Source organism: Nannobrachium achirus (assembly GCF_963921795.1).
Source record: "Nannobrachium achirus genome assembly, chromosome: 8".
Taxonomy (NCBI): Eukaryota; Metazoa; Chordata; class Actinopteri; order Myctophiformes; family Myctophidae; genus Nannobrachium; species Nannobrachium achirus.
Window position 1 is genome coordinate 41,420,689 of NC_137817.1, and position 23,901 is coordinate 41,444,589.

General features: G+C 40.6%; 3 protein-coding genes across 3 annotated transcripts; 2 read left to right on the plus strand and 1 right to left on the minus strand.

Moving 5' to 3' along the window:
* Positions 1-1,990: 1,990 nt before the first annotated feature.
* Positions 1,991-7,961, plus strand: il4i1 (interleukin 4 induced 1; the record flags this gene model as incomplete). The annotated part of the gene is made up of 8 exons (XM_080731881.1): positions 1,991-1,996; positions 2,118-2,220; positions 3,564-3,778; positions 4,582-4,694; positions 4,990-5,194; positions 6,481-6,549; positions 6,653-6,789; positions 7,193-7,961. The coding sequence occupies 8 exons, from the start codon at positions 1,991-1,993 to the stop codon at positions 7,959-7,961; spliced, it is 1,617 nt and encodes a 538-aa protein (XP_080588007.1).
* Positions 7,962-9,958: 1,997 nt separating this feature from the next.
* timm8b (translocase of inner mitochondrial membrane 8 homolog B (yeast)) lies at positions 9,959-11,682 on the minus strand. The gene is made up of 2 exons (XM_080730919.1): positions 11,462-11,682; positions 9,959-10,314 (listed from the first exon to the last, which is right to left on the minus strand). Exons 1-2 carry the CDS (start codon positions 11,558-11,560, stop codon positions 10,147-10,149), a joined length of 267 nt encoding a protein of 88 aa, XP_080587045.1. The 5' UTR covers positions 11,561-11,682; the 3' UTR covers positions 9,959-10,146.
* A 649-nt stretch (positions 11,683-12,331) lies between these two features.
* LOC308290352 (succinate dehydrogenase [ubiquinone] cytochrome b small subunit B, mitochondrial-like) lies at positions 12,332-23,541 on the plus strand. The gene is made up of 4 exons (XM_080732152.1): positions 12,332-12,402; positions 16,156-16,266; positions 19,792-19,942; positions 21,170-23,541. The coding sequence occupies exons 1-4, from the start codon at positions 12,354-12,356 to the stop codon at positions 21,333-21,335; spliced, it is 477 nt and encodes a 158-aa protein (XP_080588278.1). The 5' UTR covers positions 12,332-12,353; the 3' UTR covers positions 21,336-23,541.
* Positions 23,542-23,901: the final 360 nt, after the last annotated feature.

Below are 23,901 nucleotides of genomic sequence, written 5' to 3' on the forward strand. Positions count from 1 at the left end.
GATTTTATCCAAAAATCACGCAAATCGGTACACAGTATCTCTATAGTCATGTGATCAAGTCCGATCCGTCTGATATTTCATATGCCATCCTGATTGGCTAATATTAGCTTCCAAAGTTTGCAGGATTGCACCACCAGGACGCACAGCCTGGTGGAGACCTGTGCTCGGAAGAGCACTGCTTCTAGTTATAACTTATTTTGATCATAATACCCAGTTCGGAATGTGAAGTCTCCAGCAGTTTTTCTTCAGAATGTGTATGACACTTTAATTACCTCAACACTATGGCATACTATATATTAGGAGTCATCTCGGTTCTCAAATGTTTATTTTGCAAGAACTCTACAAAAACTCTACAGACCTTTTATGGTCATTTAGGGCTATGTCTTTATGTGTTTCTGATATTATTAAAAAAAATATATATATTGACCAGTAAGACTCCCTAATCGGGAGATAAGCGACCGTCAGGTCACAGCGTGATTTTAGGGAACAGTGTCAAAAAATGAGTTTGAAAAAATATATGGGACAGATCCATGTTGATGACATGAGTGTAGACATACTGTGTACCGATTTGCGTAATTTTAGGGCAAAATCTGTAGGGGCAGTGTCCAATAATGTGTTTGAAAAAGTCGGCCTGATGGTGGCGCTATATGGGACAGATCAATATTGATGGCATGAGTGTAGACATACCGATTTGCATGATTTTAGGGCAGAATCTGTAGGAGCAGTGTCCAAAAATGTGTTTGAAAAAATGGGCCTGATGGTGGCGCTATATGGGACAGATCCATGTTGATGACATGAGTGTAGACATACTGTGTACCGATTTGCGTGATTTTAGGGCAAAATCTGTAGGAGCAGTGTCCAAAAATGTGTTTGAAAAAATGGGCCTGATGGTGGCGCTATATGGGACAGATTTATGTTGGTTGTGGATTGGCAGGCAAGGAGTGTGTGTGCAAAGTTTGGCATGGATTGGGGCAACGGTGGCGGAGATATGAGTTGGGGAAAAGTGTGACGTGGCGGGCAGACTGACAGACGGACAGACGGACAGACTGACAGACAGCCTGTCGAGGTTTTGGTAGTAACTGCGACCTGACGGTCGCAACAAAAATGTCCACCACAAGCCAGCATGGGGATGACCCCTGATAAATGTTATAGCCTTTCCATTGTAACCATTATAACCAGTGGCCTATTGTCTTTTTTATTGGCACCACTGCAGCAAAGAAAGAAAAATGAAACTATAGGGCCTAACAGCTTTAGCCAGATAGTGTAAGATTCAGTTTCAATACAGGAGGACTGAAGGCTATAACAAGATAGCATCAGAGATGGTCAAAAGTGTGGCTTGAAAGAAGTTGTGTGTTGCTGTGTCAGCTACAGGCAGAACAAACTACAGGTGAGTGACTTTAATTATTATTTATACTTTTTTAAAGATAACATGCCTATGCAATATTTAATAAAACATGTTATTATTATTACCCTTATTATTATTATTAATATTATTATTAAATACTTGAATTAAGTAACCTCCCCCCTGCACATTGTTGAGCACATTTAAATCAGTCTAAAGCCTTTTTTCTGGACAGATATGGAAACCATTGAGGACAGGGCAAATGAGCTATGCCAGCCAATAGTATAACCTCACTAATCTAATTTGTGCAGTGTGGTTGAATCTTGAGCTGGTGTGGGAAAATATTTCTTGAAGACCCATGCATGGCCACATGGTCCCACATCAAAATTCATTGTGTGCAAATTCACATATGCCTCGTGTGATATTGCTTTTACACTTTTGCGTTGGAAGACACTTCATTGAAACTTGAATAGGATCTTGAACAGGAACAGATGCATTTTTCTTCAGATCATGCCCAGGTTCATGACATCTTATGAGACATTGCCTCTGTTGGTGGTAAGTGGGTTCTCACTGAGTGTTGCTTATGTGAAATTCTTTAGATATAGTAGATGGATATCATAAATTGATGCATTACTTTGTGAACAAAACATGATGGTACGTGGCACCTGAACTGAACAATGTATTTCTTTTATCTTGATTGTTTGTTTGTCATGGTACTTGCTGAGACTCATTTCACACACTTCATTAAGGTGTATTGTCTGCTTATCTATGGTAGGGTTCCGTGTCCTCTCACGGTGTCAACATCAACAGCAGAAAAAAGAAAAGCTTCTGGAGAGCCATCCTCAGCATGATCCCTCAGATGACACTCTGCAAATTCTGTAAGCTCTGCTTTTATCATTCTCAAAGTTCCTGCCCTGATCACAAATGAATGGACAACGTTGTGATAAAACAACAATATGCGGAATAATTGTGCGATACAAGAAAATGTATGTGAAACCATACTCCATTGTGAGTGGAGATGAGAAACTCCTTGTCATCTCCCCTTACTTCAGCTTTGTATTTTTGATCGTATCTTCCCAACTCTAAATGGAAGAAAGGAAAGTGAAGCTGGCCAGCTGTCTGATGCTTATGCAATAATACATCCCCACAAGCAGAGGGACCTGCTGTACTCCTCTGAATGTTTTGTTATTATGGGAATATAGCTTGTTATATATATTCTGCATTTGCCGTGTGATTCTTTCATTTCTGTCAGACAGTTTGTCTGTCTGACAAATAACAGTTAACAATTGCAAATTTACGATTTAGGCATTCAGCAGTAGCTCTTGTCCAAAGATGGGAGTTTACCTAAGCAATAACACTTGATTAATGATTAATTAATGGTGGTAGCCTACTTTAAATATGAATTCATCATGACTTTATCATGAACTTTATCATGAACATGAAAATCAAGGGCGTTATTCTACAGCTCCACTTCTATGAATAGGGGTAATAATAATAATAATAATAATAATAATAATAAGCTTGAATTTAAATAGTGCCTTTCAAGAAACCCAAGGACGCTTTACATCAAAATAGAATAAACAACCAACCAACAAACAAACAAAACAAAACTACAAACAACTTGTTGCCATGAAGCCTGAGAGAATACAATATTTTCCGGACTATAAGGCGCACTTAAAAGCCTTTAATTTTCTCAAAAAACTACAGTGCGCCTTATAGTCCAGTGCGCCTTATATATGGATCATTCATTGACATTGACATTCCCTTTAGCACAGCTCCATCTGTTGGATGCATAACGCAACGGTAGCGTCTATTATGTGCGCCTTATAGTCAGGTGCGCCTTATATATGAAAACAGTTTGAAAATAGACCATTCATTGACAGTGCGCCTTATAGTCAGGTGCGCCTTATAGTCCAGAAAATACTGTAGAAATATTTTCAAGGCAGCCTATGCATAATGTTCAGTGACTGACCCTGGGCATATAAGTGGAACTGTCAACTGTGGAATAACATCCTTAACTAAAGATATATTACACTTGGTACATACCTTGTTGTCTTTTATGTTGTCATCTTTTCACCTTGTTGTTGGCCTATACACCTTATAAACTGAGTGAGCTATTGTAACACTTCAACACTGGAATAAAATGCATCTAGTTTTGGTTGTTGACCGAGAAATGATAATACACTCTTCTGGGACTTATTTTATGTTCTGTGTCCTTCAGTTCCTCTGGTTATAGTTGGGTTTGTAGTTGTCACAGTCGGTGGAATCACTGGAGACCCTTTGTTTGACTGCCTCCAAGATGAAGACTACAATGAACTACTGGACATAGTGCAGAATGGACTCCCCCCCACAACGACACCGCAGCACATAGCCATCGTTGGAGGGGGTATTGCTGGATTGACTGCTGCAAAGTTCTTGGAAGAAGCGGGCCATAAGGTATGGTATCTTTTTGTAGTAGATATGTCATAAAATGCCAAAGCATAATTATAATTATTTTGTAAATGTTGATTGCCACACATCTAATGTTGCAGCTACAACATTTTCACAGTAAATGTAAGCTCCAGGCCAGGGGTCGGTATCCAGCCATCTGGCTAGTGATTATAAGGTAAAGGCTACTCCTCCACTCTCATTTGGCAGGTGAGAGATCATGGTTGGTTAGGCATTAATTCCCCGCACAGTTCATTCAGTTTTCAACTGAGGCTGCAGGGGTTACAAAAGTACAAAAATAGTTTTGATTGATTCTTTGTGGCTCAGGGAAGCAACTGATGATGAATAGGAACACGCTAATCAGAAACAAGCACCAAACTAATATAAAAACCAATTAACCTTAAGAAACAACAACAAAAAGAGACGGGAAAGCCACCTCCAGACAGTGCTGGAATAGGAAAAGAAAAGGGTCTCAATTAATAGGTAGACTAAACTCCTACCATAAACACCACTAGGTGGGGACTCTGAGGACTTATTGCCCAAACTGGAGAAGGAGATGAAAAATGGAAGGCCACAGAGGCCTCATTAAGAGGTTATCTTTACATACTATGGTGATATGCACCTACCAGTTAGAGGCAGAGGAGTACCCCTTGGTACCCCATCTCCAGGTGTAGGGGGTACTATGCAGAAAGGGCACCACCTTATTCTGTTAAATGTTAATTGTCAAGCTCCACTTTGCACAACACTTGGTCACAAAAGCATACACTTTGGCTTTACAGAACACAAGTCCTATTTTCTGCTATCTCTTCAAGGTGACCATAATCGAAGCCAGCGGGCGTATTGGAGGCCGTGTGGAGACCTTCAGGAATCGAAGAGAAGGCTGGTATGCAGAAGTTGGTGCTATGAGGATTCCGAGCTTTCACAAGTAAGCCATTTGTGCATGTGTAACAGGGTGGATTTCACACAAAGGGACAGACACGTCACACAAATTCTTGAAAGACCAGTGCCTGAAATTACAAGACACAAATGACTAGTGACACTTCTACAATAAACTACAAAAAGAATCTTCCTAAAGAAAGAGCAGAGCATAGCGTAGGCTACCTCCTATTCCTTTCCAACTAACTTGCATTGGAGCAGAAGAGGTTGCGTCTCTTTTACACTGCAATGAGCAATGAGTCTATTTTCTTCTTATAAGAGTCTTGCTCTTTCTCATGTCACAGAATCCTGCTCTCATTTGCCATGGACAAACTTAACCTTCAGCTGAACCACTTTATACAAGATGACATCAACACATACTACCTGGTTAACGGGCTGCTGAAGAAAACGTATGCTGTAGAGAGCGATCCGGACATTCTCAACTACAATCTGACTGGAGAGGAGAAGGGGAAGTCAGCCGCTCAGCTCTTCAGCCAAGCTCTATGGAAGGTTTGTACAAAGTCAGCCTTCATGAGCCACATGAACACATTCGGTGAAAGTAGCAGATCTACCACCACCTCTCAACGTCCTTGCAATGCAATTTCGCTGTGACAATTTAATTTGTCTATTTCCTGCAAAGATATTAATGTAGAGCAAAGCCAGGAGAAGGTAGACCCACATGGTCAACTAAGTGTATGCAGTAGGTTTTAAGTGGTTACAATATTGTTGACAAACATAGTATAGTATTGAATAGATGGAAAGTACTTATAAAACCGACAATCCTACTCTGCTAAGGAATTACAGAGGGTTTATTTCTGAAGTACTCTAAGTAGAGGTGTTTCTGAATAGAGGGCTGCCCCCATTACGGTTTAGTCAGTTCTGCTGTTATTGTACAATCAAGAGCTTTCACAAAAATTTGCTTTGAGTCTAACTCTGTGAGTGTGGTGAAACATATTACGGTTATGCCTTTAACTAGGCAGAAGAACCCTCCATCAAGACCTATAGTGAATAGTTTACTTCAAGAATGAAAGTGGTGGTGATGCAGTTGGTACTGTGTAAATACTGTGTATACTGTATATTGCAACATATAAAATGACACAGATGCGGTCCTGGATTGAAATGTATAATGCAGTCAGTAAGAAAGAGTCATAAGCATGGTGGTGGCCCTGAAGTGCTGGAAACAGTAGGAGGGAAAAATGTTGAAGGATGGAGGAATGTAAGTCAGAGCAGGGTGTTTGGGTACTGTACGTGGTTTGAAACGAGTGCAGTGGGTGAAAAGGGTGCCAAAATCGTCAAAAGTAACATGGAGCGCAAAGGTCACATTGGCCAGAATGGGGACGTTGGTGGTTGTAGTAGATGTGGCCAGGATAGTTTGCAACCGGGAAGGGATGAAAGGATGCATAGATGAATGGAAGCAGTCTTCATGAACTGAGTACAAAAGGACCCAAATGTAAATAAGCCATAGCGCTTTCTTGGGTTTAAATCCTATTAGTAGACCTTGTATCTGAACTGTACTGTCTTCTGCTTTTCCTATGCGAACTGCTAATAACGTATTCAATCAATCAATCAATCAATCAATCAATCAATCAAATTAATGAATGGAGGGAAGGGATAGATAGATGGTTGGATGGAGGGAAGGAATTGGATACATGTCAGCATCACAAATAATCGTAGTTCTTCTTGAGATTTAAATAAAAGAGCAATAGGCTACTTATACTTGAGTAGAATATTCTAGTACCCTTTCCATCTGATTACACAAGCAGACATGTCACAAAAATATTGTGGTATTTTGGCAGGTAAAGGACGATTTGACAAGAAGTGGCTGTAATGCCATGCTGAACAAATATGACTCCTATTCTGTGAAGGTAAAACGTGTTTTTTTCCATCCACTGTTTCAGGATAGGAATCATAATGTGGCCTTGGGTGAAAAAGTACATTATTTATAACTAATTGTCTTTTGTCTGGAAGGAATATCTGGTTAAGGAAGGAAACCTAAGTCGTGGTGCCCTGAGGATGATTGGAGACATCCTGAATGAAAACAGTTTCTTCTACACATCGCTGACAGAGACACTGTATATACAGTCAGACATCAGCGACAATATTGAGTAAGGAAAGATGTGTTGCAAGACTTGACCAGAAAATAAACTACCGTACATTCATTTCTCTCTCTTTCTCTCTCACCATGGCATGCACACGCACACGCACGCACGCACGCATGCACGCACGCACGCACGCACGCACACACACACACACACACACACACACACACACACACACACAGACAGACCTGAGGCTGGTTATAAAAACACCTTCTAAAACCTTACCTAAGGTTCCTGAAAACCTTCAAATTCTTATTCCAAAAATGTAAAATTAATGATGTTGCTATATGCTATGTATAGCAAATACTAATGAGACACAGAGGTGGCATTCGGTTTGAAAGGTAAAACAACTTATAGGTGGGACCAGGTCTATTATCCCCAAATCATGATGGTGTTCTTTTTTTTTCAGGTACTTTGAAGTGACAGGTGGCTTTGACCATCTACCTAAGGCTATATACCAGCTACTAAATGCCAGCATCCTCCTCAACTCCAAAGTCAAGCGCATTGATCAGTCAGGTGGCAGCAATGTCACCATATCCTACCAGGACTGGCGTAAATCAGCTGACATGGTCAATGTGACCGTCGACTACGTCCTGGTGACGGCCACCGCCAAGGCCAGCCTCTTCATTGAGTTCTACCCCCCTCTCTCCGCCCACAAGATGGAAGCCCTGCGCTCTGTGCACTACGTCAGCTCCACCAAGGTGGTGCTCAGCTTCAAAGAGCGCTTCTGGGAAAAGGATGGCATCAAGGGCGGCAAGAGCATCACTGACCTGCCTTCTCGCTTCATCTACTACCCCAGCCACAGCTTTCCAGGGACGGATGGCGGCGCCCTTTTAGCGTCATACACTTGTTCTGATGACTCTACTCTGTTCGAGGGGGTGAGCGAGCAGGATCTGATGGCGCATGTCCTGGAGGACTTGGTGAAGATCCATGGAGAGGACATAAGACCTCTGTGCACCGGGGGGTTTGTGAAGAAATGGGGCTCAGATCCCTACAGCCTGGGGGCCTTTGCCCTCTACACTCCCTATCAGCACATGGACTATGGCATGGAGCTGTTCAACAGTGAGGGAAAGGTCCACTTTGCGGGAGAACACACAGCCTCACCTCATGGTTGGATTGAAACCTCCATGAAATCAGCACTCAGGGCAGCTAAAAACATTAACAAACTTATGGTTTAGCTTTTGTGTAGTCAATTTAAAATGGCTGTTGCCTTAGAGTAAGGTAAGGTAACGTAACGCCGAAACTTTATTCTGCCTATGAGGGTGGATTTCTGGCAACAAACCGCTCCGTTCCCATTGAAAAGCATTGGCAGAATTCAAGTTCAGTGTGACTGCACCCTTATAGTATATCTGGCCATATTTTCTAGAAAATTGTTTTTATTATAACGGAATATTCTACAAAAGATTATCATATGGAGAAATATTTCCAACTGCATGTCATTATACTAGAATTAAGCAATTTCTTTTGAATACCGTGTTCTAATAAAGTATAACTTTGGATAAATTGACGGATGTCTTGTAAATGACAACTTTTTTAGCGTTTATATTATATAACTGAATGATTTGCTTAAGGTTTTGAACATCACCGATACTTTGTTTAGATGTGTTGTCAGTATAGTTGACCTTTGCCGCGTGTCACTCCCCATCTCTCCCCCGGTTTCCTGTCAGTCTACAGTCCTATCAATAAAAGCCCAAAAACAAATCTTAAAAAAAAAAAAAGAAAAGTAGAAACATCTCTCAATGGGTCTGGTCTTTAACTCATTCTGTGCCAATGACTGCTTATGACGGTTTTTTTCCAATAGCCCTGTGTGCCAATGACGGCTTATGACGGTTTTTGTGTTTTTTACATAGAAAAAAAAAAAAAAAAAGAATTTCATTTTTTTTTTTTTTTTTTTTTAAGATGTCAAAATGACCTGAGATCAGAGAGATGCTTTTCTCTGTTTGTGTGTTCGCTCCCTCGTTTAGCTGAATGAGAAAATGTGTGTTCATGTGTGTCCATTCTAGTGGATGGACACTTTTTTTCATTCAAACAGCTCTATCTCTGGAACCATTTGTCCGATTGACAAAATTCTTTTTGCCACTGAATCACAACAACTGTGTCTGTTTCTGTGGGGAAAAAAAATTATAAAAAAAAAATCATTTTTTTTCATTGCATAGTAAAGAAAAACATACAAAATCTCAGCACAGCTACCTTGGAGCCATTTTGGCATCTGGCACAGAATGAGTTTAAGATCAGTGCCCAAATACCTGTCAAACTACTTATCTAGAGTGAGTGATCCCCATGGGCATAACACCAGGAGATGGTCTGACCTCAAAATTAGTCTAAAAATGCATACCCCTAACCACACACATAGCCACGCAGTCGGAGTAATGAGAAATCGGACTGACATGTCCCCCCTACCAAAAGACTAAGATTCTAGTCGACTCCCTACACGAACTCAGAACTAACCTAAAAGATTTCCTGTCCTGAAAATACAGTCTTACTCATTGAACACCTTGAATCCTCCACCCCTCCTTTCTCTATAAATATACCTCTACTGAGCTTTATTCCAATATATTTTGAGTGTATCTGTATTGTAAATGGACCACAACGGAAACGAGCCCCCAGGGCCTTTTGTGGTATCCTTTTAGCATATCCTTTGACTGTACTACCTGTACTGTTAATAATCATGTTAATAAAGAATTCAATCAATCAATCAATCGGTATCTGCAACATCGTCCTGACATCTTTAGCCAATATTTTATCTCTTGAAAGGCATTGTATGTGATGATTGAAGGCTACCTATTAAGATTTCAAAAAGGTCTACCTAGAACTAGGTAGAACAAATAAAATCAAGTTGGACATTTTGAAGTATTAAATAAATGTTACATCTTTAATACCTTTAAGTTGTAACTGTGTAATAAGTGTAAGGTAAACACTATTGGAAACTTGTATCGCAATATTGGCATTAATGCTCATCTGTGGTTAAATTAGCATTTAAGACAAAAAAGGTCTTAGAGGGGTGAGACTAGTGAGCGTTATGGGATCATTGTGCAGTGGCTAGCTCCTTTCGGAACCCCTCACTCCACTGCTACGAGCTGCGTAGCAGTGGAGTGAGGGGTTCCGAAAGGAGCTATGCAGTGGCTACAGTACCAAAGAAGATCTAGTTTCGTATTTTCACATTGTGTAAACTGCATGATACAAAACATTTTATTCATGTCAGCACGATAATGATCTTTGATCACATCACATCTGAAGACCATCACATTTATCACAAGGTATGCAATACAGACTCTGTATAATACATTACATGCTATGGCAGATGGTTTCAATCAAAGTAGCCTATTTCACAGTCCCATCAGCATTGTTTGAAGTTGTCCATGATTAATGAGCGCCTTTCTGGACCATTTGTGTGAAGCGGTTGGTGATGGCCAAGGTGGTATCGATGAAGCGCTCCACACAATTCACCAGACATGTCTCCGTTCGAGTGTCCAGTTTGGAGCTTGGACTGTCCACGCACTTGTCCCAGCAGACGTCTGTGAAGGTATGTACCTGGAAGGAATATTAAAAGTTACATTCAACTGTCTGAGATGTATTTTATGAGGCAAGGAGATGACAGACATGATATTAATGAGGTGCCTAAGGGAAAATATAATCTGAAAATTCAGTCAGGACAGCGTTTTGGTTATATCTATAGATAAATCTATTAAGGGTAGCAAAATAACAGTTTTTGTGCAGCTCATTTACATTGTGCAGTTTTGCACAACAAATTACGAAATATTTTACAGTAGCCTATACAGCATGAGGGTGTATGTGTACACTACAGTACAGCCTACAGTAAATAACGTATAAGCGCAAATCGTGAACCACTGTACCACTAGCAACATAGGTTTGAGTTGAAATAGTAATTAAATGACAGTCAGCAGTTAATTCCACATGTCCCCTAGCTGCAAATTGCAACACTAGATTTTTTTTATAATCGGATGAATCTAGGGTTGCAATACCTCCCATAGGCAGCCAATGCATCAAAACGTTATTTTGCTATCTGATTGTATTAAACGACGTCAAACTCACCAATATTGCGGCTCTATGGAAAGCTTGGAATGTACTCTTGCTATCTGCAAAGTGTTTGTTTCTGAAAAATCCACCGTATAATTGTTATGATTTATTTTCTGTCAAGAAATCCGAGCAGACATGGTTTATTTTCTAAGTGTTGAACTTCGGAAGCGCTCGTCTTCTATAACGCCATGTCCCGCTGCCTCCTGCATAATGTGACATTTAGAACCAGGTGGTCACAGGACCGTTGAGGGATTTTCCACGAGCGCTTCCAAACTCCAGGACATAGAAAAAATTATCACCTGAACCAAATTTCTTGGATAGAAAGTAACTCATAACATGTCTACTGTGGATTTTTCTGAAACAAACACTTTGCAGATAGAAAGAGTAAATTCCAAGCTTTCCATAGAGCCGCAATATTGGTGAGTTTGAAGTCGTTTAATACAATCAGATAGCAAAAAACTGTTTTGATGCATTGGCTGCCTATGGGAGGTATTGCAACCCTAGATTCATCCGATTATAAAAAATCTAGTGTTGCAATTTGCGGCTACATGTCCCCTACGAGATAATTTCCTTCTCATTAAGCTCATGTTTAATGTATTTCAGAGGTCGGAGTCCACTTTCAATTTAGTAGCCAACAAACCTGGGCCTGAAACTGTGCTTTCTGCTGCTCAATGGCGATCATGCGCTGAAGTTCTGACGCCTCTGCCTTTTCTGCTGCGTTTAGATCATAACCGTCCATTGTGGTGTTTGTGGTTGTTTGATATAGATGAAGGAATTAAGCTTGGTACAAGCTAACAAGCAGCAATTGTGACCTTCTGTTACAGCAGCAATCTGCTCTGCACAGCCACAGCACGAGGTGGCGTCACCGCGATCGGTCACGAACGCCGCTGATCTACAAATCAACTGTGCGGTGAAACCAATGGGACAGATATGTTGTAAACGGTTAGAAATCAGCGAACGCAGGCCTGAGGAAGTGACGTAAAGACCCACAATGCACTGTTTTGTTATTTATGTCTTTCTTTCTTTCTTTCTTTCTTTCTTTCTTTCTTTCTTTCTTTCTTTGTGCACTTGCTGTTTTAACTGTATTGGAAAAATAATAATAATGTATTTATTTATAATGATATGATTATTATGTTAAATTCCGTACATTATTTGAAACACGTGTAATAATCTATTTCTTACACTCTCTATTTAAGTCAAGATGGAATTATCGATTGATTGAATAATGTATTAGCAATGCACAATGTTTATTTTAATTTACGGAATTTCTTGGATTTTTCTTTTATTTATTAATGAAATTACTTTGAAAAATCATTGCATTATTTTATTTCTAATGAAAATCTTAGCTTTTTGGGTAATGTTTTTTTTAAATGTTTTGAAATCATAATAATAAAAATAATATAAGGGACCCACAAAAATGTGTCCGCGACCCACAAATGGGTCCAGACCCAGTATTTGGGAAGCAGTGGCATAAACACGCGTGCCAAGAAGCACATCCGGTTCACAGTGGTGACCTTGGTTGGTACATCATCATGGCGGCCGTCGTTAGGTTAACTTCTGTCTGTCACAGAGGAGTTAAACGTAAGTGTCTCTTCTGTCGCTCGTTATTAATGTTGTTCGTTCTGTTTGTGAGCCATTATGGAGGCTGACCCGCCGAACGGCCTGACGTTAAATACCTGTTTATTTATCTGCGTTCCGCCCGCAGCGCAGATGCATTGTCAACGCGGCGACTTTCAAGTACACAGCAGCTTACTATGCTGTCGTTAAAACTGTAAACATGTTGTCTGTCCGTTGAATAGACGTGGATGGTGAAGGATAACGGTAACGTTCATATAGGTGTGACCCGTTCAGACGTGGCGATGACCGCTGGTTGAGTCATGATCTATTTTTTGATCGAAGTGCTGTTGACTTCGTCACTCCCGTGTCCTCCGGTAACCCCTAGCCCACTACACGAATTATGGTTTTGTTGTTTGTTCTCAATCTCCACACACGCCATGCGTCGTCAATAGAGATCTTTTACTGTGCTTCTCATACTTTTTCATGTCAAGGACCCCCAAATTGACACTTATTATCCCACGGACCCCCATTTGAAAAGATATGCTAGGGACCCCCTCCCCCACCCATAAGAGAAGATGTTTACAGCTCTTGACTTAGAGCAGTGATACCCATTCCCAACAATTTTAATTTCAAGGACCCCCAGTTTGACATGCAATTTATGTAGTAAAATCTATGTTAATTTAACTCTGAAAGTGTACAAATGGTACACTCTTGGTTACAGTCTTGTAAGGGTCAATTTGATAGGGACCCCCTGGAACTCCCTCAAGGACCCCACTTTGAGAACCACTAACCTAGCCCAGTACACAAATTATGGTTTTGTTTTGTTCTAATCTCCACACACGCGTCAATAGAGATCTTTAATATGTGTTAAAAAAAGCTCTGTATTCTGGGCATTGTGTTTGGGTCTTCCTGTTTTCTCCTTTGATATTTATTTGGAAAACAGTAAATGCATTTTCAGATTGGGAATCGGGATAACAATGCCATCCTACCAGGAGAGAGAACTCACACAGGTTATACAGGACAAAGAAGTGAAATTGGAAGTTATGAAACAAATAAGTGAGCTGACATTAATTGGAACTGAATGATCTTTTTGTGATGCTCTCATCTGGATGGATAAAATTGGTGACCCAACTGGGGGACTACCCATAAGTCCGAAGGTTCATTAGTCCGAAGGTTCATTAGTCCGAATTTAGTTACGGTTACTGAGGTTAAGGTTAGGGTTAGGGTTGGAGTTAGGCATAGTATTCTTAACAAATTCGGACTAATGCACCTTCGGACTAATTGAACCTTCGGACCAATGCCATGGCACCACCTAACTGAATTAGTTTTTTAAAGAACTGGAGACACGTCGAGACCAAACTCACAAACACAATGATTACTATCAGACTAGAGAGCTTTAACCTTTTAACGTTAATGTTGTTTTAACTAGTGTCTGACCAATATATCAGCAACTGATATATCGGGAACCGATATGCCCTTATTTGGTCATATCAAATCATATCGTATCTGTGAAATGTCTCCCCGATAGAAAGATAGTAATTATTAAAATATCAGCACAACGTGTGATGAATGCTTGTAACAAGCCTGGCTTGTCCTCACAGTCATTATACCACAGTCCACACACTCAGACAGGCAGTTGGACATATAGTCCATGGGCCATACGAGATGTCGGTATCAGAAAGGTGGCAAAGGTTACCATGCATTTTTGAAAAGCTCTATATCTGTAGATTATATTTTGGTATGATAACCCTTTCTGAGACACAGCTAAATTGGTGTTATCAGCCGCTAGAGTTGGTGTCCCATTAACTTTACATTACAGGGGAAAAAAAGCTAAAAAATAATCTGCTTTAATTAACATATGACGGGGCAAACTAGGGGTTTATCATGATTCTGAATCCATTGCAAGCATTTGTTTTGCACAAAAAAACATTCCTTGGGCTAAAAACGACCCCACAAGACTATGGTTTAGTGATGAAAAGTGATGAGTCATCACTTTTCACACTTTTGTGGGGGCCGTTTAACCCGTTTTATCCCAAGGAATGTTTTTCGTGCAAAACAGATGCTTGCAATGGATTTAGAATCATGAAAAACCCCTAGTTTGACCCCTCACATGCTACTTAAAGCAGATTATTTTTTTGCATTTTTTTTTGCAGTTAATGGGACACCAACTCTAGCGGCTGATAACACCAATTTAGCTGTGTCTCAGAAAGGGTTATCATACCAAATTATAATCTACAGATATAGAGCTTTTCAAAAATGCATGATAACCTTTGCCACCTTTCTGATACCGACATCTTGTATGGCCCATGGACTAATACTATACGTCTCTGTGTCACTCTTCTTTTTCTCTGACACCTTGACTGACGAGTAAAAAATAAAGTTAAGTGGACATTGGTTTAAGAAAGCAGCTGTCTGTAGTACTACTGTCACTGTACCATTGCATAATAATATTTGGGCAAAATCTTTGCACAATCCACACAGAAAAAGCCCTGTTTTCATTATGCATACATATATCAGTTGCATATTGGTTATCGGTGACTGTCCCAATCGGTTATTGTACCGGACACAAAAAAACGCTTATCGGTCGGACACTAGTTTTAACCCCCAATAATATAACTTAAAGAACCTTTTTAGCTGTATATGTCCATGATATGGCTGTCATGTCAACTGGGAACCAAGTGGCCGCTCTGCCTCCTCCTGAGCCACTGTCGCCCCATTGATATCGAGCTGTTTTATTTATTATTGATACACAGTACTATTAATACCATAACATCTGGCTAAATATTGTCACTTTGCCAGAATGGACATTTAACATGCACAGTGCACACCTGTCAGTCCTGCAAGGGGGGGGGGGGCTCTTCTTTAATCTTTTCTGATGCTTCATGACATTTTCTTTTCCAACCAAGGGGTTTTCTTGTGAGTTTTTCCTTGCCTGATTGAGGGTCCCCCCCCCCCCCCCCCCCCCCCCCCCACACACACACACACACACACTTTTTTGTTGTTGCTATTTGTGTGAAATTCAAGACCCTAGCAACCACATGAACCTTAGCCACTCATTTAGATAACATTTTACACAGAAGTCGACCCTCCCTAATGGACAGAGACAATGTATTTCAACAACCGGGGCGATTTGACTGATGTATTTTATATTGATCATTCATGCTCTTGTTGTGTCAAATATGAATGCATACTATAGTTGAGTTGACCAACCAACTAGACTTTCCTGGGAAGGGAAGTTGCAGTTGGAAGCAGAATCACATTTTTTGTGCCTTAGTCACTCCATATCCTGTGTTAACCCCGGCCCCGCCCTCTTTTAGAAGAGACAAAATACACACTGCTTACACAAAACCCAAATCTGAAACACACATTTTAACACTTAAAGTGAGTTATTAAGTTAATAGACTTAACAACACTCCTGTGGGTGCAAAATGTTACTACTCCATTAATATTGTAATTGTTGGTTTTGGAACTTGTTAAACTTGGCAAGTGGCATGAGCATTAATGTAGGGAATTATTGAATATACCAGTGCCTCTTTCAGTGTTCTTTCTTTAGTTTTCTAAAAGTGAGTTTCACCCAGGTCACTCCTAATAATAATCCCATTAACCACAGAAAATACGATTTTTGGTTCCCAATTATGACAAAATGAGAGGTCATCTTCTAAATCACTACTTGTGGGGTATAGGAATCTCTGATATTCAACAAACAGTGATGGATTATCATAAATTACTGTTATACAATGTTTGACACTCATGTCTGGTGTATTGTTTGCTGTCCAGCTCTGTTTTATAGATGCAGTCTACTTACGAGACCACTGGCGGTAACGCATCAAGACCATGAGAGACCCTATCTCCTCACAGCAAGGATCCACGCCTCACAGGCTCTCTATGGTCAGTTAAGTTATTACTGTATTGATCAGGGTTTAGGTATTTTTCTGTCCGGCCAATGTGAAGATTCTTTCACCGGCCAAATGTTAAATTGATCAGCCATAATGTAATGCACATACAGTATGTACTGTAGGTGCAAATACGTGGGTGTGCAATGAACCAGTCATTCATTTTATCATTAAACCTTGTTAACTGTAGCTCAGCGCTTCTTTCCACAGATCACAGAGGCCCTGTGCTTTTTGTGTTTATAATTTCCAAATGCATATCTGCTCCATCATGCAGGGGTGTCGCTGCCCAAAAAGAACATAAAGTATTCAGTCACCGCTACTTTGAACCTTGGTATTTTTATTTTTACCGGCAAGGTAGGTTACAGGATAATCAAGGTCACGCATGTCAGAGAGAGAGACCGTTTCAAGGAGACTGACATGATGACACGTTTAAACACCCCGTTAGGGGTGCTGACGCTTGTCGATATGTAGCAAGAACGGGACGTCTATATAACGTGTCTTTGCAGTCACATCACCCATTGTTTACATCTGCTACTGCGTGTAAGATGGTGTGAAGTTCTGTGTTTTGTTAAATATGACGGTTTACAGGGATATATTTCAAATACATTTTCCTCCTTTTGACCATATAATCAAACATCCCCCCTCCATTGATGTCATCATAAATAAATAAATAAATGTTACTCCTTGTCACATAAACATACTGTAGATATCTGGCTCGATAATCTTAATATTCTTAATAGAATCGAATAGTGTGTCTTGTCTTTTATCAGAAAATCTCACAAGATTATCCTGTGTGATGCAACCAAATTTCAAAATCGTTTAAGATTTCAAAACTGCTGTAGTCAGAGCCCACTTCAGCCCAGCTTTACGGAATCCTTGCAGTTGATCCCCATTGGGAAACTCTGCATTTGACCTCTAGCCATTAGGAGCAGTGGGCAGCCATTGAGAGCACCCAGGGACAAGCTCAAATCCCAGGAGGGCCAGTGCCTTGGCAGAAGTACGTTCCTAACATGCATGGATGCAAATTCCACACAGTAAGAAAGGCCCCAGTGTTAGAACCACACAGTGTTCAACAGTTCTATGGTATTAACTCATTGAATGCCCTTTTCAAGATGGCCGCCAAGTACCAGGATGCCACGTTCCTAAATTTCTAGTGCACGGATCAATTTTTAGTGCACGGATCGTGCACGCCCATGCACCATATATGCACCATATGTGTAGTACTTTTTAACAGCTTTCAAACAAAAAAATCCGCTTGGAAATCCGTTCAGGCATTCATGAGATAGAAGCCTTCAAAGTCAGACAAAACAAACACTGCCACCTTCCTAAATTTCTAGTGCACGGATCAATTTTTAGTGCACGGATCGTGCACGCCCATGCCTAGATCATGCACCATATGTGTAGTACTTTTTAACAGCTTTCAAACCAAAAAATCCGCTTGGAAATCCGTTCAGGCATTCATGAGATACAAGCCTTCAAAGTCAGACAAAACAGCCATTTTTGACATTTTGAAAGATGTGTTTGTTATGGGGCTAAACATGCAATTTCGCAATTGCGATCATGCCTAATACATTTGAGGCATTTTTAGACATTTTTTTATAATTTTTTTTTTTTTTTTTTTTTCAAAATGGCTTCCAACTCGGGAAACTCGGGCTGTGGCAGCCTGGGAGTACTGTAATAACTCATGAAACTCGTGCCTTGGCAGTCAATGAGTTAACCTCTGATCCACTGTGCCACCCTAGTGTTAGCCAGGGATGCTCAATGTATTATGCATTCTTATATCACACTATTAGTTTCAGCTAAGTTATTTATTTGCTGAAAGTTATTAAAATGTAGTTGCTGTTATCAGATCACATTCTCAGGCATGACGTCGTTGACAGTTGAGATGAGTTACAGCAGGCCTGCCTACACCATTTATCCATTATATAATTTTAGAGAGAGGTCAGTCAGTCAGTCAGTCAGTAGGTCAGTCACAATGCATTTCCACCTTTATCTCTTCAGCAACTGATCCCAATTTTCACATGGCATTGGCCATTAGCATTATACAGACGCTGACGGAGCCAGATTTCCATTTTCACCAAATTCAAGCTATTAATTAGCGTTTTTAGACCACTTCTGTTCAACACAACTTCAGCCTGTTGTCAGGGCAACGGTCCGTTCCTCCAGGCCATGGGATCTGTAACCCCACACCCACCAATCTCACAGTTAGGAATGTTGCAGTGTGTGTCTCTCTCTCTCTCTCTCTCTCTCTCTCTCTCTCTCTCTCTCTCTCTCTCTCTCTCTCTCTCTCTCTCTCTCTCTCTCTCTCTCTGTGGTTTGCCTGCATGCACGGGTCACTCATGCACTGGGTGCATTTGATGTGTGTCTTATCTTTCGACGGGTATGGCAAAATCCTCCATGGGCTGCTCCTTACATTATGATGCCCCCACATATTCTCACGCACGCACCAGTTACAGTTACTTTCTCCATAACCCACACTCTGCACATATATTGGAGCACATATCTTCAAACGGGTAAGGTCTAGTTAGTATAAATATTAGACCAGACTGCTGGTGCAAACGAAGAGAAGAGTTTCTAAGAAGTCAAATGAAGCCGTTTTGGTCCCTAATCCATGTATATAGGAGAAAATTATCATTAAACAAAGCGATGCTTAGTTATTTAGTGTATGATGTTTCCTTTTCTTTTTTGGATATCGAGCTTTATCAAGCCACACTACAGTAGGTTTGTGAAGAGGAAATCCAGGATAAATCCAGTGATCTTGTGAGTTGTGATGAGTGGTTTGTAAATTGTTAGTATTGTAGGGTCGATCCTGAATTCTACTTGGTTGCGCCCGTGTACACTGCACAGCGAAAATAGCCGATCTACAAGGTCACAACACATATCTGTCACTCAACAAAGCATACATGAGACATTGGCACCACCCAGTGGCAGACTGGAGAAAGTAATCTGACACCAGGTTCATGTGAGGTGCACCAGTATGTGGGCAGTGTGTCAGCCTGTGGTCAGTAGGGCATTCAGAGGCCCACACACTGACTAAAAAAATATATTGTTGATATTGTTGTAGGAATATATGGTTCTGGTATTGATTATTTTATCTTCATGTAGAATATGGAATGTTGCCCAAAGCTGAGGGTCTAGTGTGAAAAACCACCCTCAACACATCTCAGTATTTATTTTCCATTCCTGTCTAAATATATACAACTATGTATAACGATACACTAGGTTCTGTTAGAAGAAAGATCCAGAGAAAATTAAAGTGCAAGATTAGAACGATGAATGGTAAATCAATGTCCATGCAACTTTCTATATGGGGGCAAAACAATCCTGAATTGAGAACTAATTTGGAATGAAGAACGTAAATCTTAAATCGGCATCCAGATAAGATCGTAGAAGAATAGAGTACATTGATTATTAAACACTTACCCATACCTATTGCAATTATTCTTTAGTTTTGATTTCAAACAAACAAAAATGATTATTTCTCTATCAATGTAATGCGTCTGTTCATGTTTTACTACAGCTGGATCCGGCTCAAAAGCAGCATCCTTGCATTGGACAGGAGAGAGGGTGTTGAGCATCATGTTGCTGGCTATGGGGCCGGTGGCCTATTTCTACCCTACTCCTGCGATTGACTACTCCTTGGCTGCTGCTCTCACTCTCCACGGACACTGGTAAGACCTGGCAGGCAAACATGGTCTTTGTTCTGGTAAAAGCACAGCCAGCTACAGTGTGTGTATGCACATCTTACTCTTAAGCCTGACTTATGCTTAGTTGCGTGTGGGTGTCATGCACATAAAAAAAAAAACGATTTACAAGCTCAAAATGTGTTGCAGCATCAGCACGACACATTGTCAGCTTGTAGATCTACTAAATCAGGCATTAGGGTCACGTGGTTAGACAGCTCAAGGTTTCTGTGAACTATGCCCTAATACCTACCACCAGACCTTGTTATCAAATTTGCCAATACTGGGTGAGCCAGGGGCCGAAATCGCTACCTTTCAGATCCTAGGTGGCTTCTCTACCCACTCAGCTATGGCCACCCTTATAAAGTATTTATAAAAAATACAGTACCAGTTGCATCTGTTTTCTTCTTCTGAAGAAACATAGCCAATTCATTCTAGGTATTCTAGGTTTTCGCCAAAGGGAAGCCTTAGGTGACGGTCTTAAATGACCAGCAATGCATATATGTTTTCTCTTTTCTTAGAGAAACCCAGGCATGTTCTGTGTCAGAATCGAATTTAGATCTTTGTCGGTCTTAATATGAATGTCTTTGTAATCCTGTTACTGTTACAGATGAAATTCCCAAAAGCCTTACCACCCCAGTGCACCAAATTGTTCTGTCTATGACCTAGGTGGCGCTTTATGGTGGAAACCTAGCCGTCAAGTTATAGCCATCAGCGCCTTCATTTGCGGCCAACTGTGTTTTCTGACTCAGAAGAAAGTGGCTTTGACTTAGCGTCATAGCAATGCACTCCCCCATCACTCAGGACCCAAACTGAGCACCATGGCAGGACTGATCCAAGTCATGAGTGGTGATAATTCCTTTTAAACAGTGACCTCTGGGCCACTTGGATATCCTCAGGGGTCAAGACTATGCACTCTTAAACAAAAGCCAGCTAGATTAATACTCGAGTGTCACTTGTCATTATTGCAAGTCAAAGCATGAGAATCTACAAAGGCATACTGAAATGTGGTACTTTAATGCTAGAATGAATTAAATACAGAATAGGTCACCTGTTATTCATCAGAGTGGTTTGGCTTCTAATCTTGCCCCCCCCCCCCCTCACTTAATGGCAGAATGCAGAGCCACTGAGCCACTGATTGATGTAGTGTCATTTTCCTTTATTTTCACTGAGCACAGATTTATTAAACAAACCTTTTGTGTGTTCCTTCCTCAGGGGTATTGGCCAGGTGTTGACGGATTATGTTCACGGAGAGCCAAAGATAAAGCTTGCCAACATCGGTCTGTTCCTCTTGTCCTCCATCACATTCGCCGGCCTCTGCTATTTCAACTATAACGACGTGGGCATCTGCAAAGCAGTAGCCCTGCTATGGAGCAAATAAGGGGCTGCTCTAAGAGGACTGGGCACTGGGAGGGGGACGTTCCTAGTCAACTTTGTTCAAGGGATGTTGATGTAAATTCTTATAAATATATTACTTTTGACAAAATATTTCAGTGATTCACAGCCTAGGTGTTTAATTGTCATTAATGTTGGATCGATTCATTTTATTATTTTTATTAAGGAGAGATGTTGAGGGGGATAGGCAGCAGGGGCTCGGGTCCTGTCGGTCCACAATGTGGATTGCATTTAAAATGTGTTGCCCTTTAAACACAAACTAGTTTCTGCTTGTTCATGGGCTATGAACCATGTGTATTATATTTAATTTATTTCTTCCCTGATATTCCACTACCTGACTTTTGGTGCATTAGAGGTATCAAACGTCCTGGAAAGAAGCCTGCCCTTGTGTTCCCATATACATTACATGAAGATGTAATGTCTAAAAATATACAAAAATGGCACTAAATATATTTTAAAGATAATATATGGAAGGAAATATATTTTGAGTGGCCAAAATACCTCAAATATATTTGAGGTATTTTGCCACTCAAAATATATTTTTGACCATGTATTCCCATGGTCCAAAATATATTTTGTATGTTTTTCTGTACATTTTGAAACGTGCATAATATGTTGAAATGGCAGTGAGCTGATCACCATTTGAAAAGATGCTAAACCTTGGGGCTTTGATTGACAGGTCAAACTCGGCCTGGCTGTAGCCTGAATGACAGGAGTGCATGTTTCATTCTAAAACACCCCACAACTAACAGTACAGAGTGCAAAGTGTACTGGAACAGTAATGCAATAGTGACCTGTACAAACACTCTTTCCATGAGTCTTGATTCAGATTTTCGTTATCTTGTATGTTTCCATCAGTGTCCTGGTGGGGCTCCGCCCTGCTGCTCAGGTGGGTGTGTCTGTAAATGGTGTGGAGTTAGGCAACATCTGAATTATGTTGTAAATTCAAGCCATCTGCTAATGGTATCTTGGTGGCCTCATCTGGCTCAATGTAAGGAAATGGCCTCTTTTTAAAGCTATACTGTGTAAGTTGCTCAACTAGTGGTCAGTAGCGGTATTGCAGGCATTTTACCAAAAACGCGGTCGCGTCTGCTTTTTTCGGCCGTTTTCACCCAGAGCTGCTGCGGACTACCGCGACCGCCTTGCCCTCGCCAAGATGAATCCATAGATGCGTCTCACGTTCCTCTGTGACCAGGGGTTCGGGTGTAACATGCTATGACTCCTCACCAGTGTTAACACTGCAGTTGAGAAGCTACTTCCTGAGAAGACGGCAAGACACGCTGTGATTGGCTGGTAGTGTATGATCTGGGAGACACGTATATGGAACGATGCAGATGACGTAATTTTGCCGGGAAATGCAGTCCCGGTCACGGCCACACGGCTCAGTAGAAAACAAAGAAAAGTCTTTTGGGGCTGAAATTAACGTAGTGGGTGTTCTAAAACGTTAGCGATTTAATAGGACAATTTTAAGATTTGTTTTATTAAAGTTACATAGTATAGCTTTAAATTCATCTTGCAATCCCCAATTGTGTGCTTCTGCCATGACCAGTGGAAAACATTTTGGCACAATTGAAACTTGTGTCAACTTTCTAGTGTTAAACCTGATATAGTTTGTCAAATACTCTCTCCTTATAGTCCGGTCTAGTTAATGCAAATAGCTTCATGCGCTAGGTGAATGCATGATCCTCAAACCAGGTTTTGGCAACTCCGAGTACTGCAGAGTTTCTATGCCACTGGACTGCTAATTGCTTTTACCTGGTGACTTAATTGTAGCTGTCGAATCAATTACCTGGGACACCGTGTGAATGCATTCATCTTTCTTGTTGGGATGAGAAAAATGGCAGTACTAGACGGTCGGTTAAAACTGGTTTAGGGATTTGCTCATTGTCATTGGCAACCTAATAAAAGGTGTTAGTGTCAACATGTATCACTGCATGCGTGCACATATTACAATTGCAAAGCTTTATTTTTGTACTGCAGAGTGGAGTGTTGGCCCTGACTAATCTGTGGTTTGGTCTGTCCACACTGCTTGTTCAGGAGAGATTTACTTTAATGTTAGCATGCTGGTATGTGGTATGTTTTTCTTTTTCTTTTAAAACATGTTTCTGTTTTTACAGATTATTACGCACAACGATTACTATCAAGGAAAGTGCATTTCATGCCTCAACCAGAATAAAGTGGGACTTATTGGATTTGTTTGTTGTGAGGAAAAAAAAGTGCTCAGGTAATCTAGATTCCTGAAATTGTGGTTTGAATTTTGAGAATGCTTCAAATAGAGAAGCAGAAAAATGTGGTCCCTTCCCCACAGAAAGCTATCTAAAGAAATCATAGGTTTGTCATTCTGGATGGTACAACCTCTAAATGGGAAGTAACTTTGATTAACCACACACGCACACACAATTAATTTCATTTAATTCAACTACTGCCGAAATGAGTCTTATAGCCTAGAATCAAGTATGTGACTTCAGGGCCTGTCATAAATAAATAAATAAATTCTGCCATGTGTAATCTAACTACACAGAGGCAGGAAATAACATTCACCTTACTGTAAA

Coding starts and splice junctions, on each gene's coding strand:
- timm8b (XM_080730919.1), bottom strand. CDS start 11,560: ATGGACGGTTATGATCTAAACGCAGCAGAAAAGGCAGAGGCGTCAGAA. Junction 10,315..11,461: donor AAGCACAGTTTCAGGCCCAG/GTTTGTTGGCTA, acceptor TATTCCTTCCAG/GTACATACCTTCACAGACGT.
- LOC308290352 (XM_080732152.1), top strand. CDS start 12,354: ATGGCGGCCGTCGTTAGGTTAACTTCTGTCTGTCACAGAGGAGTTAAA. Junction 12,403..16,155: donor CTGTCACAGAGGAGTTAAAC/GTAAGTGTCTCT, acceptor TTTGCTGTCCAG/CTCTGTTTTATAGATGCAGT. Junction 16,267..19,791: donor CGCCTCACAGGCTCTCTATG/GTCAGTTAAGTT, acceptor GTTTTACTACAG/CTGGATCCGGCTCAAAAGCA.